This window comes from Giraffa tippelskirchi, chromosome 8 (assembly GCF_054371585.1).
Source record: "Giraffa tippelskirchi isolate mGirTip1 chromosome 8, T2T-mGirTip1v1.2.pri, whole genome shotgun sequence".
Taxonomy (NCBI): Eukaryota; Metazoa; Chordata; class Mammalia; order Artiodactyla; family Giraffidae; genus Giraffa; species Giraffa tippelskirchi.
Window position 1 is genome coordinate 111434517 of NC_137282.1, and position 16669 is coordinate 111451185.

At 36.6% G+C, this 16669-nt stretch overlaps 1 protein-coding gene across 14 annotated transcripts in view; it reads right to left on the reverse strand.

Annotated features, from left to right (window-relative positions):
* FAM169A (family with sequence similarity 169 member A) overlaps positions 1 to 16669 on the reverse strand; it is a 119255-nt gene that overhangs the window by 43443 nt on the left and 59143 nt on the right. For 8 of the 14 annotated variants that reach the window (XM_081520634.1, XM_081520639.1, XM_081520637.1 and 5 more), the window contains exons 2-5: positions 7608 to 7742; positions 6343 to 6442; positions 5953 to 6038; positions 3686 to 3857 (exon numbers count right to left, since the gene is read on the reverse strand). In XM_081520634.1, the coding sequence (XP_081376760.1) occupies positions 3686 to 3857; positions 5953 to 6038; positions 6343 to 6442; positions 7608 to 7739 (490 nt within the window). In that variant the 5' untranslated portion in view covers positions 7740 to 7742. Of the gene's footprint in view, positions 1 to 3685; positions 3858 to 3923; positions 4021 to 5952; positions 6039 to 6342; positions 6443 to 7607; positions 7743 to 16669 lie in introns of those variants that run through there. The other 6 variants (XM_081520646.1, XM_081520645.1, XM_081520641.1 and 3 more) reach the window with 3 other exon arrangements.

Below are 16669 nucleotides of genomic sequence, written 5' to 3' on the forward strand. Positions count from 1 at the left end.
GGTCTTTGACACTTCCTCCACCTTTCCTTGTCTTTCCTCATCTTGATACTTTTGGAGCTTACTGATCAGTTACTTTGTAAAATAACCTCCAATTTGGCTTTATCTAATGTTTTCTCATGATAAAATTGAGATTATGCATTTTGGGTAAAAATAGTACAGAAAAGATGTGATGTCCTTCTCAGTATACCATACTGGGAGTCTCTGATAGTGATGTGTTTTATTCTTGGTAATGTTAACCATGATCTATTAATTAACATGGTGTCTTCCAGGATTCTCTATATAAATTTACTATGTTTCTTTTTTGTTTTTTGGCCTTAGGGCATGTGGGGGATCTTAGTTCCCTGACCAGGTATTTAACCCACTTCCCTTGTAGTAAAAGTGCAGAGTCTTAACCACTGGATTGCCAGGAAGTCGCCCCATCCCTTCTCAAATAAACAATATTGATTAAAGAAAAAAACTGTATCACTACGCTTTTAAATGTATCAAATGGACCGGAAAACTATTATCAATTTGATCTGATAACTGTCATCATACACTGAACAAACTGTTCCTTACTACTGAACTAACCATTAACAGTAAATCATGGACTTCCCTGGGGGTCCAGTGGCTAAGACTCCAGGCTCCCAATTCAGGGGTCCTAAACTCAATCCCTGGTTGGGGAACTAGATCCCACATGCTGCAACTAAGACCTGGTGCAGTCAAATAAAGAAATAAATAAACATTTAAAAAATAAAAAAAAACAAAAAAAGTTTACATCATTCCTCCCCACCCCGATTTCTATTATATTTATTCTACACACTGTTATCTTGATGTAATATATTTTTATGTTTGGGTTATATATTGATTATCTAATCATTCTCCTCTGTAAATCCATATCTGTATATAAATACAAATTTTTTTAAATATAAATTTTTAAAATTACCCTTGTGACCATAAGGTTCTAAGTACCAATTCAAAAGTAATTCTGAGTTTTCATTATAATTAATATTAGTATATAATGGATCAAAACATAAATATATTATACATTTGAAAAACTATTCAGCAAAAAATAAAATTTTACTGAAAATATCTCTCTTAATGAAATATAGAGCTTACCTTTTTCTTTTATGAGTCCATGAACAAATATTACTTACTACAAAACGCAACAAGCATTAATCCTGTTCCTTTTATTTTTATAGATAAAAATACTTAGTAACCATAGGAGGGACCAGAAAATCTTATTACAGTGGTGTTACTCAACTCTGCAAGCTCTTTTTATAGTTATGTATCAGATATTATACAGTGATCTACTGTTAAAAACTATTTATAATGATCTGACATCTACCTAACCCAAAAGATAAACAAACTATAAATCCCTCATGGTAATTTCTTTATTTCAGGCCCTCCAAAATTATATATTTTCTTGAACTTCATTTTCTGTAATTAGATTTGACCTCATAAACAAAGTCTCCTCTTATATATGAAGATAATTTTTATGTTCCTACTAATAACCCTATATACTGATTTGCTATTTAAAAAATCATAAAAAATAAGTGATAATCACAGACTTTTAATTCAACTACAAATGTATTTAATAAAGACTTTATCTTTTTGCTACTGGTACAGTTTTTTTCTGATACGTATCAATACATTATGAACAGTTCTATCACAAAATGTTTCAGTTATTTGTCCCGGGCAATTTTTTAAAATCATTTTACATTTGGGTTTCCTTTGTAGAAAACTACTTCCAGACTGAATTAGACGCTTACGGAGGCTCAAAGGCTAGCATAAGCACATCTAAGTCCATTGTTCTCTGGCTGATGAGAGCCAGAGCTTAAAGCAGAAAAAGACAAATAAACAGGCTGTAAGGCAGTTAGCAGGGAAGAATGGAAGGTGCTAAGTGGGGCAGACAAGTAGCACTTGGAAGCCGGAGCATATGAAACTGAGTTAAATACCAGAAACAGAAAACAGAAGCCAGGTTCCAAAGGAGAGGAGGAGCCCGAAAGACACATCAAAGAGGGACCAATGCCTGGAATCAAGTACTGATCAGAAACAGTGAGAGGGGAATGCTGTGCCCTGTATTAACTGTGTGTGTCTTTCATCTACAGACGCTCTAAATGAAAAAGCATAAACTCTTATGTACTTCAAATGTCTATAAGCTAGTTTCAAGTAGGAAACCCTGCTGTAGCCATTGTGAGCAGCAACAAGCCTCTAATTCCCATAGGAATTATCCTGTATAAAATAAAGCATATAGTAATTGAACCATACTCCAGCCCCAAATGTATGAAAACATTTTAAACCAATAAAGTGCTATCTTTTATGCAATGCAGCACTAGGCTTCCACTAAACAAACATCATTATTCTGCCTCTAAATGATGGTATCTTTCTGGAGTTATGTGATTACTGGTTCTGCTTCAAATTTATATAAGAATAAAACAGCATACTAACGGAGACTTGGAGAAGGCAATGGCACCCCACTCCAGTACTCTTGCCTGGAAAATCCCATGGATGGAGGAGCCTGGTAGGCTACAGTCCATGGGGTCGCTAAGAGTCGGACACGACTGAGCGACTTCACTTTCACTTTTCCCTTTCATGCACTAGAGAAGGAAATGGCAACCCACTCCAGTATTCTTGCCTGGAGAATCCCAGGGACGGAAGAGCCTGGTGGGCTGCTGTCTGTGGGGTCGCACAGAGTCGGACACGACTGAAGCGACTTAGCAGCAGCAACGGAGACTTATTTACTACACCAACCATTTAAAACTAGAGATCACAGTTTTATTTATTCTTGAGAAAAAGTGACCTCTCTTTTGTTGACTATGTATACTAATTCTCATCATAAATGTCCACTAATTGTATGATTAAGGTATTAGTCACAACTGTCATTCAAGTGAGCAGGGAATTTGGTAAGATCTTTAGAGGGCATTTGATCACAAGAGCTAAATTTTGCAAGTCTGAAATATAAAAAAGACAGAAAAATAATGTGAGCGTTCTCTGTGAAAGGTCTTTTGGCCTAGGTGCAGAACAAGGCTGCCTTTGTTACATGGTGGTTTTAAGTGTGGAGTAGTACGCACATGGACTAAGCAGGCTTGACTTTTCTGGCTCCAGTAGCTCTAGGGAACTAAATGAACAGGAGAACAGAGAGCAAGATGAAGCTAGTCTTTCAGGGACAGGGTGTAGCTGGGTCCTGGGATCAGAAATCCAAACTTGACTAGATTAATGATTTCAAAGCTGCTTGGATTCTCTAAATATATTAAAGCACTTTGTTTTTCATGGTAATTAGCAAAGCTGCCTTTAATCTATCAGGCTGAATCAGCTAAAACTAGAAGAGAAAGGCTATGCATCTGGTCCACAGGTAGAAAGGGGCTTTGATAAAAGTCAGTAATAGTGACAGCAACAGGAATCAAAGTAGAACAAGGACCTTTAAATAAAGGGAAGGAAATGAGAGGGGAAGAAGACAAATTTGAGCCTCAACATACAACTCTCTTTTCACACACGTGGCAAAATTTTCCTGTCAAATGTTTAATCTTTTTTTCAAGACTTTCCTAACAATCCTCACTTACATAGAATCAAAGCACTCACAAGAAATACTGAGTAAAATCATCTCAATTTGTACTTGAGATACTAATTTAAAAGGGACATTGATATAGGTGGGGTCCAGAGAGTGAGTTTACATAATATAGATTTTAAATAACTTTTAAAGACTCACCTGTAGGCTTAACTGAATAAAACCCAATGGCCTCTCCTTTCTTCCACAGAATCTTAGCATAATCAGTACTGCTATGACACAGGAATGGGATCTCATTTCTCTCCATTTCCTGCTTTCTATAAATAATTCGATTCAGAACATATAGAACCACTCTCTCCCCAAGAGTTCTCACCTACAAAGAGAGTCAGACACCAGGCACAACAGTTATAATACGCATCAATTGAGAGATGCAATTTACCTCACTCCCTGCTTCCGTATCGTGTACTGACATTCAAAGCATTTTGAATACATTCAAAATGACTTGTAAACCATTTTATTATCACAAAGATAAGACCAAGTCATTCACACCAATAACAATCCATTTCTATGGATACAAATTATGCATGAAATAATGCCTCTCAGCAAAATTCTAAAATAGGCAAGCAGGTTTCCAATATACCAACGTCCAGCATCTCCACTTGAGCCGTCAGTGTTCACTTCTGGCTTCCAACTGCCCAGATCCCAGGTCTCCCCAAACTCTAACTACAGCCCCCAACATCTCTAGTGCTTCAACTCTTTCCACCCATTCCAGCCTACACAATTAAAAAAAAAAAAGTAAAGAAAATAAAAGGGACAAAAGCTTAGTGTCACCCTGAAGACTTTAAAAACAATCATCTCATTTGATGAGGGAAGCCATAATTACGCTCTTGGGAAAGGCATCTGTCTCATCTTTTCCAGGTAAAATGGTCATTTAACAGTCATGTGTTTGTTATGCAACGCTCAGGAATACCTATCTCCCCTCACACACGTACACACACACCCCTCCTTCAGCCCGGATGGGCAGTGACATGGCAGCAGGGCAGTCTGATGAGAACAAAACTTGGGTCAGTCCCAGAATGGAAGCAGAACCTCACCTCCTACAGGCAGGGCTACACAGTCACAGGGACCCCCTCATCAACTGTCCGACACTGATCAGAGGGGGTTTTCCCCACAGGTGTCTGTCACTGCTAAAAACAAGAGTCTAGCCATGAAATCTACACGCCCGCCCCAGCTTTCCTTAAAGAAAAGCAAGAATGTCTAATTAGGGGAAGGGAGAGAAAAAAGCATCAGGCACACACACACTACTACCAAAAACCTCCCTGGAAAGAGATCTCCAATACCATGAAATGACCATGCTCACCAGCTTACAAGGCAACCCTTGCCTTCCTTGAACAGCTCTGACCAGCATGAAATTCCTCCTCACACTGAGCTGAAATATCTTTTCCAAAAACTATACTTTTGCTTGATATTCTGGACCACAGAGTATATAAATATTTGAAAACAGCCATTACATTCTCCTAAATTTCCTATCAAAGCTGAATGTAGAAAAAGACTAATCTCGTGTGATTTGGGGTACTCCTGTCATTCCAGTCTTTTCCCTTGAAATGGCTTCAAATCCCTAATGTCTCTCTGCATGTCAGTGGATGCAGCTACTACAGATATAAACTAAAGATACTGATAAGATAATGGGGCTTTTCTGTAGAAACTTAAGGTTTTTATTAGCTTCCTTTCTTCCCTTGATTTTACTTCTAATTAACTAAAGCCCAATCTTTTTCATATGTGCTGCTGTTTTAGTTTGATCTTCATGGTGTACAGTTAATTTTTTGAACCCATAGATTACTATTTTACCTTTTTCACTAGTTTATTTTCATCATGTTAGACCCTTCTCTTTGTTTCTTAATTCTGCCTTAACAGATGAGTTCTCTCTTCCACCACTGTGGCATGAAGAACTGATAAGCATGCCAACTATGTCATCTTCTAAGTAACTGATAAAATGATGACTGGGACAGAAAAGACAACTAAGTTTTACAGTATGCTACTGAGGACCTCCTTTCCACTACACTGTTTGGAACACTGAATGACGGCCCAAAATGGCCCTACTGATAAGCAAGTTTCCTGGGCAGTCTCTCCTAGAGACAGAGAACCTAAGCAACCACACAGAGAGAATAAGCTTTTTCCCATGCAAAAGGAAAAATCAGAACCTGAAGTTGACGTAGGTAACTACAGATCAATTAAACCACAGGTTCTCATTCCTCCTCCGTCAATACTCAGATCCTCACATAAAACCAAGGAAGCCCAATCTAAGTGCCAGCTTCATCATAACAATGGAACAATGAAAGGGTTTACTATCACCAGGTATACTAAGATGGAGAATAGCCCAGTAACTTCAAAAACTATCACTGTTTATGGGAAACACACTGTGAAATGGTCTCTTATGAAACACTTCTAAAATGACAGGGTCTCGTTACCTGCTTAAGCCCCTCTCTAGAAGGGACAGATGTTTTCACAATATCATCAATAGCCCACCACTGATCAGCAAGGTAAAGTGCCACAGCTAAAAGAGAATAAATGATGGTTAACATTGAAATCTTAAAGTACACGATATTACTATTTTGTAGGTTTTTACGAATACTCTTAAATATACCCATACTTTATAATACAGTGTGGCAGCCCCATTTGTACTATCTTATTGTATTTAGCTCATTAAATATTTAACCAACTGAGAAATTTTATTTTCCTAAATTTACAGTTTGAAATTTTTTTTTTCAAAATCCCTTCATGTAGCTATCTTTTAATAAATTTCTAATTGTTTGGGGAGAAAAATTCCTCAATTTATAAAGATTAAGCAAAATAGAGACCTGTGAGTGAGTCCTCAGGTGCAAAAAGAGCAAGAACTTTCTGGGTCTGATCTCCACCATAGAGAGGTACAAAGCCTACATTTGACAGGCTAATAGGAATCTGAAATGACAATTGATTAAACATTAGTGAAGAGTTGGTAAAGAAAATATCAAAACACCATGTTTCTACCAAAATTTTAAACATACATTAATACTAATTGCATAGTTTCTTTTCACAGAGGATATTTCTAGTCTCCAGAAAAAAACAAAAGACCAAATGAGATATACTTTGCTTTTGCAGGAATTTTATTAACTTGGGAGAAAAATGAAAGTATTTCAATAAATATCACTGTGCTCTAGCTATGCATCTGAATAAAAACAAAAGCATGGTATGGTCTATAAAATGATTTAAAAATTTTATCATCTGTTATTTAGATTACTTGAGGGAGAAAAAATTTCATTTTCTAGTAAAAGACACTAGGGTATTTTTCCCCTGAGATAATATACAATACTTTAAATCTTTTCTGCCTTCAATGAATGAAAGTTTTTGGTCATGTCTGACCCTTTGTGACCCCAAGGACTGTAGACTGCCAGGCTTCTGTGTCCATGGAATTCTCCAGGCAAGAATACTGGAGTGGGTATTCCCTTCACCAGAGGATGTTCCCAACCCAGGGATCGAACCCAGGTCTCCTGCATTGCAGTCAGATTCTTCACAGTCTGGAACGCTAATTCCCTACTTACACATAATACTGCCATTCAAAGAACTGTAAAATACTGATGCTGGAAGAAGCTAAGAATTCGTTAAATAAACATCATTTGCCAAAAGAAAAACCTGAGGCCTAAAGAGGTTAGAGAATTTGCCTGTCATCAAATTCATACTAGAATTCTAATAATTTTATGTCTAATGACCTATCAAAATATATTCAGAAATTTTAATATTTTGGGACAAGGAAGGTTTGTGACACAAAAAAGTGTAATGTACTGTTTTGCTGATTTTTTCTTTCATTTTTTTAATTAATTTTTTTGCTGATTTTTATAAAAAATGTTTGTAAAACAACAATTTCCAAATCTAAAGTAGATTTAATTGGGTTAGCTCAAATATAGCTAACCAGTCATTTGATCATGCTGCTGTACTAACAAATCAGTATTTATCCATTTTACTGAGAAGTCTTCTGATAAAATTTTCAAAGATGATTAGTTAATACTTTAAAAGATAACAAAAGGATACTGACTTCATTATAAACTCAGTGGAAAAGATTGATAAAAATCACAGCAGGATGCCTTACCGTAATATTGAGAAGAGAAAAACATTCCGGATTTTCAGGGTCCCCACACCTCAGATCTGACATGTAATCTTCAGCAGAATTTTCCAGTTCCTCATGACTGCAATTATCCAACATATCCACAGGGAATGCCATCCTCTTTAACAAACAACATGGGACAAAATGTTTCAGAGTATGAAATACTGTTTTCCAAAGAAAAAAGAAATGCTGTCTCCCTGCACCGAGAAACCTTTTTATTGTAATAGCGCAGCATTTTACTGCAAGGAGACTTCTTTTCACTATGCCAAGAAAGACTACTGGAGCCTGCTGATTTAAATGTATGTCAAAAAGAAAACTTAAACACTCATATTAAAAACAAGCAATGAAATAAGAATTAACGCCCATGCACCTTTGGTCAATTAATTTATGACAAACGAGATAAGAATATACAATGGACAAAAGACAGTCTCTTCAATAAGCAGTGCTGGAAAAACTGGACAACTATATGCAAAAGAATGGAATTAAAACATTTTTCTCACACCATTTAAAACATTTTCTTATACCACTTACAAAAATAAACTCCAAATGGATTAAAGACCTAAACTTAAGACCATAAATCATAACAGTCCTAGAAGAAAACATAGGTAGAATATGCTTTGACATAGAGCACAGCAATACTTTTCTGGATCTGTCTATGAGCGCAAAGGAAACAAAAGCAAAAAGAAACAAATGGGACCTAATTAAACTGAAAAGCTTTTGCACAGCAAAGGAAATCATCAATAAAATAAAGAAACAACCTACTGAATAGGAGGAAATATTTGCAAATGGTATGACAAATAAGGAATTAATATCCAAAATATATGAACAGCTCACACAACTCAATGTCAAAAAACAAACCAGTTAAAACACAAGCAGAAGACCTGAAAAGGCATTTTTCCAAAGAAGCCATACATACAGATGGCCAACAGGCACATGAAAACATGCTCAATATCGCTAATTATCAAAGAAATGCAAGTCAAAACCACAATGACATATTATCTCACATCTGTAAGAATGGCCATCATCAGAAAGAACGTGAATAACAAACACGAGAGAAGGTGTGGAGAAAAGGGAACCCTCCTACACTGTTGGTGGGAATGTAAAATGGTATAGCCACTGCGGAAAACAGTATGGAGGGTCCTTACAAAGCTAAAAATAAGGAATTCCTGGTGGTCCAATGGTTAGGACACAGCACTTTCACCGTGCTGGGCCTGGGTTCAGTCTCTGGTTGGGGAACTAAGATCCTGCAAGCCAATACCTGGGTATATACCTGAAGAAAACAAAAATAGTAATTCAAAAAGATACATGCCTCCCAATGTTCATAGCAGCACTATTTACAATATTAACCTAAGTTTCCATCAACAGATGAATGGATTAAGAAGATCAGATTTTTTAATGTGTTGTATATATATATAATGGAATATTACTCAGTCATTAAAAAAAGAATGAAATTTTTTTCTTTTAAAGAATAAAATGGATGGACCTAGACGGTAATATGCTTACTGAATTAAGTCAGAGAAAGACAAATATTACACATTATTAGTTATATGTGGAATCTAAAAAATAAAACAAAAAAATGAATATAACAAAACAAATTCATGGATACAGAGAACAAGCTGGTGTTTACCAGTAGGAAGAAACAGAAAGGGGCAAGACAGAGTTAGGGAATTAAGAAGTACAAACTACCATGTATAAAAGAAGCTACAAGGAGATACTGTTCTGTACAGGGAAATGTATGATTATTTTATAGTAACTTTAAATGGGGTGTGTGTCTGTGCACATGTGCACACGTGCACACACACACTCAGTCATGTCCTACTCTTTTTGACCCCATGGACCGTAGCCCACCAGGCTTCTCTCTCTATGGAATTTTCCACGCAAGAATACTAGAGTGGATTGCTATGCCCTCCTCCAGAGGATCTGCCTGACCCAGAGATTGAACCCAAGTCTCTTGCATCTCCTGCATTGGCAGGCATATTCTTTACGACCTTATCATAAACGGAATACAACCTATAAAAACACTGAATCACTGTTTTACACATCTGAAACTAATAATGTAAATCCACTATACTTCAATTTTAAAAAGTGAATAATTCCTTAAATGATAAAACTAAATATTTACAAGGTATAGGATATAAACACACACGCATACAAATAAATCATCATATACCTCTCAACATAAGTCACTGTAGAAGGACACAGGAACTTTTCAGAATCACAGAAACATTTACAAATACGTTTTGGCGATGGTTGAACAACCTTATAAATTTACTTTTAAAAAAAATCACTGAAGTACAGCTGTAACGGGTAAATGTCGTTCAGTCACTAAGTCATTTCTGACTCTTTGTGACCCCATGGACTGCAGCACGCCAGGCTTCCCTGTCCTTCACTATCTCTCGGAGTTTGCTCAAACTCATGTCCATCAAGTCGATAATGTCATCCAACCATCTCAACTACTATCACCCCCTTCTCCTCCTGCCCTCAATCTTTTCCAGCATCAGGGTCTTGTCCAATGTGCCAGCTCTTCACATCAGGTGGCCAAAGTATTGAAGCTTCAGCATCAGTCCTTCCAATGAATATTCAGGGTTGATTTCCTTTAGGACTGACTGGTTGGATCTCCTTGCAGGTCAAGGGACTCTCAAGAGTCTTCTCCAACACCACAGTTCAAAAGCATCAAGCCTTCCATGCTCAGCCTTCTTTATGGTCCAACTCTCACATCTGCATATTACTACTGGGAAAACCATAGCTTTGACTTTACAGATGTTTGCCAAAGCAATGTCACCACTTTCTAAGACACTGTCTACGTTTGTCATGACTTTTCTTCCAAGCAGCAAGTGTCTTTTAATTTCATGGCTGCAGTCACCATCCGCAGTGATTTGGAGCCCAAGAAAATAAAATCTGTCACTGTTTCCATTTTTTCTACATCTATTTGTCATGAAGTAATGGGACCAGATGCCATGATCTCAGTTTTTTGAATGCCGAGTTTTAAGCCAGCTTTTTCATTCTCCTCTGTCACCTTCATCAAGAGGTTCTTTAGTTCCTCTTCACTTTCTGCCATAAGGGCGGTGTCATCTGCATATTTGAGGTTACTGATATTTCTCCCAGCAATCTTGATTCCAGCTTGTGCTTTATCCAGCCTGGCCATTTCACATGACATACTCTGCACAAAAGTTGATGTACTCCTTTCCCAACGTGGAACCAGTCCGTTGTTCCACATCTAGTTCTAATTGTTGCTTCTTGACCTGCATTCAGGTTTCTCAGAAGGGAGGCAAGGTGGTCTGGTATTCCCATCTCTTTGAGAATTTACAGTTTGTAAACTATATCTCTCATGAATACAGCTGTTAAAAAAAGAAGCCAACAACTTAAGGGGGGGTGGAGGACACTAAAGATTTTTCACTAAAGTCAAGAAAAATAAGGACTTAACTAATAAATAATATTATATAAGTACTTGCTAATGCAATTAGTCGAGAAAGTTAAGACTTCCCTAGTGGTCCAGTGGTTAAGAATCCACCTGCCAATGCAGAAACAGAGGTTCAATCCCTGATCCAGGATGATTCCACAGGCCATGGGACAACTAAGCCCACATGCTGCAAGTACTGAGCCCACAAACCACAGCTACTGAGATCCACACGCCCCAGAGCCCACGCTCCACGACAAGAGAAGCCACTGCAATGAGAATCCCGAGCACAGCAACTAGAGAGGAGCCCCCACTAGCCACAACCAGAGAAAGCTCACGCGCAGTGACAAAGACCCAGCACAGCCAATAGTTAATCAATTAATTAACTAAAAAAAATTAAAGAAAAAAGCAATTAGAGGTATAACAATGGGGGACAGGTGCATGGGTTAGGGGAAAAGGAGACTATCTCTACCCCAATTTGCAAATAATACATTTAACTGAAAAACAAACAAACAAACAAAATAATAATAATAATGGAAAAATTATTCCAAACAATTAAGAACATGTAGTAAAATGGTAAGACATAAAATTACATAGAGAAATCAAGCCCTCATATATATAATAATAACCAGTAAGAAGAAACAATAAATGGAAAGTCCAGGACTTTTTAATAGGTAGTACTGTTTCACTGGTCTGTCTTACAATATACTGAAATAAGAAATTAATTCTGCCCATTAAAGAAATATTTCTTTATTTGGCTGTGCTGGGTCTTAGCTGCAGCATGTGGGATCTAGTTCCCTGGCCAGGGATTGAACCCTGGCCCCCTCATGGGAACTCAGAGTCTTAGCCATTGAAGTCCCAATTATTATTTTTTTTAATTTAGGGGAAAAGTCACTGAAAAAATAAGTTACTTTTCTCTAAAGTGACCTTCAAATCTATTTTAATACAACAAAAGTATCATTAGACAAGGAACTGAATATCTAATAGAAATGAGATAAACACAAAAAAGACATACTAAGTTATACATACAGTTAAATATATTTTTCTGAATTCTGAAGATATGTTAATGAGAGGAAGTTCTTTTTTTAACCATAATCTGAAATATTGGTCCTAAGAACTTTAAAACCTGATGTACATATGACTGGGACCTTAATTTGTAAATATATATACAATTTTTTTAATTAAGCTTATTTTAATTTTTAAAAATCAAAACCTAGAAATAGAACACTTAAATTCAACCCATCTGCTAGTAAATGTAAATGTCTAAATAAAAGGAGAAAGTAAGAAAAACTTGTGACACTATTTATGAAAGCAATACCATAGGACTTCCAGCCAACTTGTGAAAAGGAGGAAAATAAAAACTGAATTTCAAGAGAAAATAAAAAAACAGAGAACCATCAGGAGCTTATCTAAATAAGATGTTATACTTAGAAAGGGATCCTAAAATACAACAGTAGCTCTACATTGAAGGAAGCTTATTAGTTTGGCAAATCTTTGTATCTCTACCAAAGTCAATATGAAAAAGCAAACTAAGCAAATACAACATTATGTTTCACAGTCAAACCATCAACTATAATGAAGAAACACGGGACTTCCCCAGTGGTCCGATGGTTAAGACACCACACTCCCAATCAAGGGGCCCAGGTTCAATCCCTGGTTGGGGAACTAGATCCCACGTGCTGCAATTAAGACTCAATGCAGCCAAATAAAAATATTTTTTTTCTTACAAAACCTAAAAACATGAAATGGTCACCAGCAAGCGAAAGAAGCATGAGGAGGACACTAGTTAAAACAATGTTAGTACATGAGGAGGACGCTAGTTAAAACAATGTTAGTACAGTAACTGGAGAAGGCAATGGCACCCCACTCCAGTACTCTTGCCTGGAAAATCCCATGGATGGAGGAGCCTGGCGGGCTGCAGTCCATGGGGTCGCTAAGAGTCGGACACGACTGAGCGACTTCACTTTCACTTTTCACTTTCATGCATTAGAGAAGGAAATGGCAACCCACTCCAGTGTTCTTGCCTGGAGAATCCCAGGGACAGGGGAGCCTGGTGGGCTGCCGTCTATGGGGTCGCACAGAGTCGGACACGACTGAAGCGACTTAGCAGCAGCAGCAGTACAGTAACTGTTTTTGCTTTCCTGTAGACAAAATCCCAACTCTGTATCCAAGTAAAACATTCAAAGGCACTTAATATGCTACAGAAGTTCAAGAAAGAATAAAAGCATTCCTGGGACTTCCCCTGGAGGTCCAGTGGCTAAGACTCCATGCTACAACCACAGGGCGGGGCGCAGGTCAGATCCCTGGTCAGGGGAACTAAGATCCTACATGCCAAGGTCAATTAAAAAAAGTATTCTTCTTAAACCAACTCAAAAGACTTTCTAAAATATTAACTACCAAAATAAGGTATGAATGGAACATTTAAAATTGTTATTTGCTAAGAGTAACCATGATGTAAAGGATAAAATATAAATTAATGTTTGAAGATTAGTTTTAAAAAAACATTTAATCATCCTAAACTATAAAGCCTATGAAATCCTCAACTTGATATGAGATTATACATTTTCCTAAACAGCATTCAAATTTCCATAACTTAAATATTCACCTGAATATCAATTAAAAATATCTCCTAAATCTCCAGTAGTATGTCAGCACACTTGCTTACCATTAAGAAGACACTGCTACAGATCAAAATCAAGTAGAACATGACTAGTTGTAAAAAGAGAAATTTATTATCCTTTATTCTTAAACCTTTTTAAACTGAAGTTTTTAAATACAAAAAATAATCTCTTCTGGGTTTATTTGTATTTTTAGTTAAACACAAAGTGGAACAATTCTGTTTTCCTGAAATTCAATCATGTAAATACTCTGAAATTTGCATAATGAGCATTACCAGAGGGAAAAAATTTGGTTAGAAGTTGTGATTTCCTTTCTTTTTTAATAACTAACTTTTATTAAGTGCCAGAATGTGTCAGAACTGTGCTAAAAGAATGCCATGCGCTCTCATTCAAGCCTTGAGGCAAAGATATGTGGTGGACCCAATTAATATTCTTATTTTATAGAAAAGTAAACCACCTTGGAGACGTTAATCTTTTCCCCAAAGTCACAAAGAGAGAGTGGGTGGCAAATCTCAGATCCAGGCATGGACCTGACACCCAAGCCCATCCTACAGAGTGAGTAAAACACTGGGTTCTGTGTTACATTTATGACTCATTATTTTATAGTGAAAAACTTTAGACTTGGAGCACTAGAAAAGTGGTAATTTCCAGATGCATCTGACTTGATTTTAATATTATTCATTTCCCTGGTGGCTCAGATAGTAAAGAGTCTGTCTGTAATGCAGAAGACCCCGGTTTGATCCCTGGGTCGGGAAGATCCCCTGGAGATGGAAATGGCAACCCACTCCAGTATTCTTGTCTGGGAAATCCCATGGATGGAGGAGCCTGGTGGGCTACAGTCCATGGGGTTTCAGAGTCAGGCACAACTGAGCGACTAACATTGAAAGGATTTTTTTTTAAACCTTTTTTGGAGATATGGAAGCATGACTGGTGGTTAAGTAGCTAAGTCACGTCTGACTTTTACGACCCCATGGACTATAGCCTCCAGGCTCCTCAGTCCATGGGGATTCTCCAGGCAAGAATACTGAAGTGGGTTGCCATTTCCTCCCCCTGAAGCATGACTAAATGTCCTTAAGTTGATCACTTTTGCGGCAGCAAAGCTAGTTTGAAATGAATGTATTTCTTCTTCACCACAGAAGAAATTATTTCACTATTTTCTCTCTCATTTTACCTCCAGGGCATCTCCCAACAAACTTAAAAGTTGTTATTTTTGAATACAGTTTAAAAACAACTATAGCATCATAGCTTTCAATATGGAAAAAATTAGAAAATATTTCCCCAATTCCAAAGGCCCAAACATTCACCACTTCTAAAATATTTCTGTGTTTTCAAATCTGTCCTTAAATCCATTACTTTTATTACTGGTCATTTCAGTGCTAAACTTTATTGGCTAAACAATCACTGATCAGTATTTTAAAAAGATGAAAGAACTGGAAATTATTATAAATCTTAATAGCAGCACGTAACATTTACTGAGAAATGACAACATACTAGACTTTAAAGAGAATGCTGCATGTAATATATAAAGAGGTACTTCTATCAGCCCCATTCCACAGATGAAGAAATGGCAATGTCACACCACTAGTGGAGCTAGAAGAATATGAATCCAGACAAGCACCTAGACATTCCAGTGTAATTATTTTTTACTCAATATGCAAAATCAAATATCATACTCTTTGTCATGGTTAATAAGAAACTCTCTTCTATAAAATATCACAACTACACCTTGTTATTAAACATTGTATTCACGTATGACACCAGAAAGAGTACTTGTATTGGAATCCTGTGCCGATGCCCAGGTCAGTTTTGCCACTAGCCAGCTTTGTGACCCTAGGCAAGTTACTTACCATCTTAAGCCTTCTGCATTCTCATTGGTAACGTGATGCAACTAGACAGGATAATCCTAAGGACCTTTTCACCTCTAAATGTTTGTAATTGTTTATTTTAAAAAATAGTGGTTAGCTTAAGACTGTGTAAATTACTAGCCTTAAGCTGGTTCTGCTAGGTTTAGGGAGACAGAGAAGGTTAGTAAGGTTTTGGAGAGAAACACAGCTTGCTACGAAAAACATCAGTGACTCCTTTCTTTTTGTTGTTTTTAAGCTTCCGTCCTATGTTATATAACTGTAAAGCTGTCAGATCAAATTGTGTCAAGTACTTTATGCTCTGCCCATGAGATGAACCAAAAGGCCTAACTAGATTTTACATGAATGAGAAAGCTTAATGTCCCCTTAAGCAAACTAACTCATCAAAAATTTTACGCAGAATGGACAATGAAGTGTAGAAAAGTGTCTAAATTAATTTATAAATTAAGTAAATGGCATGCTCATTAATCCTGGATAACCTGTATAAAAACATAATACACCTCTTACATAAGAACATTAAGAGGCCCACCAGCTATTTCATACTCATCTTTTAATAATTCCATCCCCTTTTCCTGAAAAATTATGTAACTGTTTGCAAGAATGAATGTTCTTTAAGAAAGAAATTATGAGAAAGCTAAAAATCAAACTGTTATTACTGTGATTTCCCCCCTTTTTAAGGTTAAATACTGGATATCAAATATATTTTTTTATTCTATAATATTTTATCACTGAGGCTATACATTATAACTTGCAAATTATTAAAAAATATACCTGAAAATAAGAATCCTCTTTGAAAGTATGTGGAACTTTTTTGTATGATTATTTAATGTTCTCTCTTATTTTTCTTTTTTTCCTGCACATCAGCATCTTTTTTTTTTTTTTTAAATATATATCCCCTCCCTTTTGAGACTTTCTCCCATCAAATATATTCTTAAAGCAGGGAAAAATACATATTTTTAACTTGAGTTCCTGAATTACTTCAAGAGTGTGGCTATTATTGGGGGGTTTAGGAGGAGAAGGAGATCCAAAGAATTATGGAGATTTTAGAGCTGAAAGAGTTCTTAGAGAAAAAATAATTATCTCAACCAGTCCAAGCCTTGATCCTACCTCTGCTGACTGTTTCCCCAAGACCGAAAATAGGTTAGGTATCCAAGTAACATAAAATCTGTG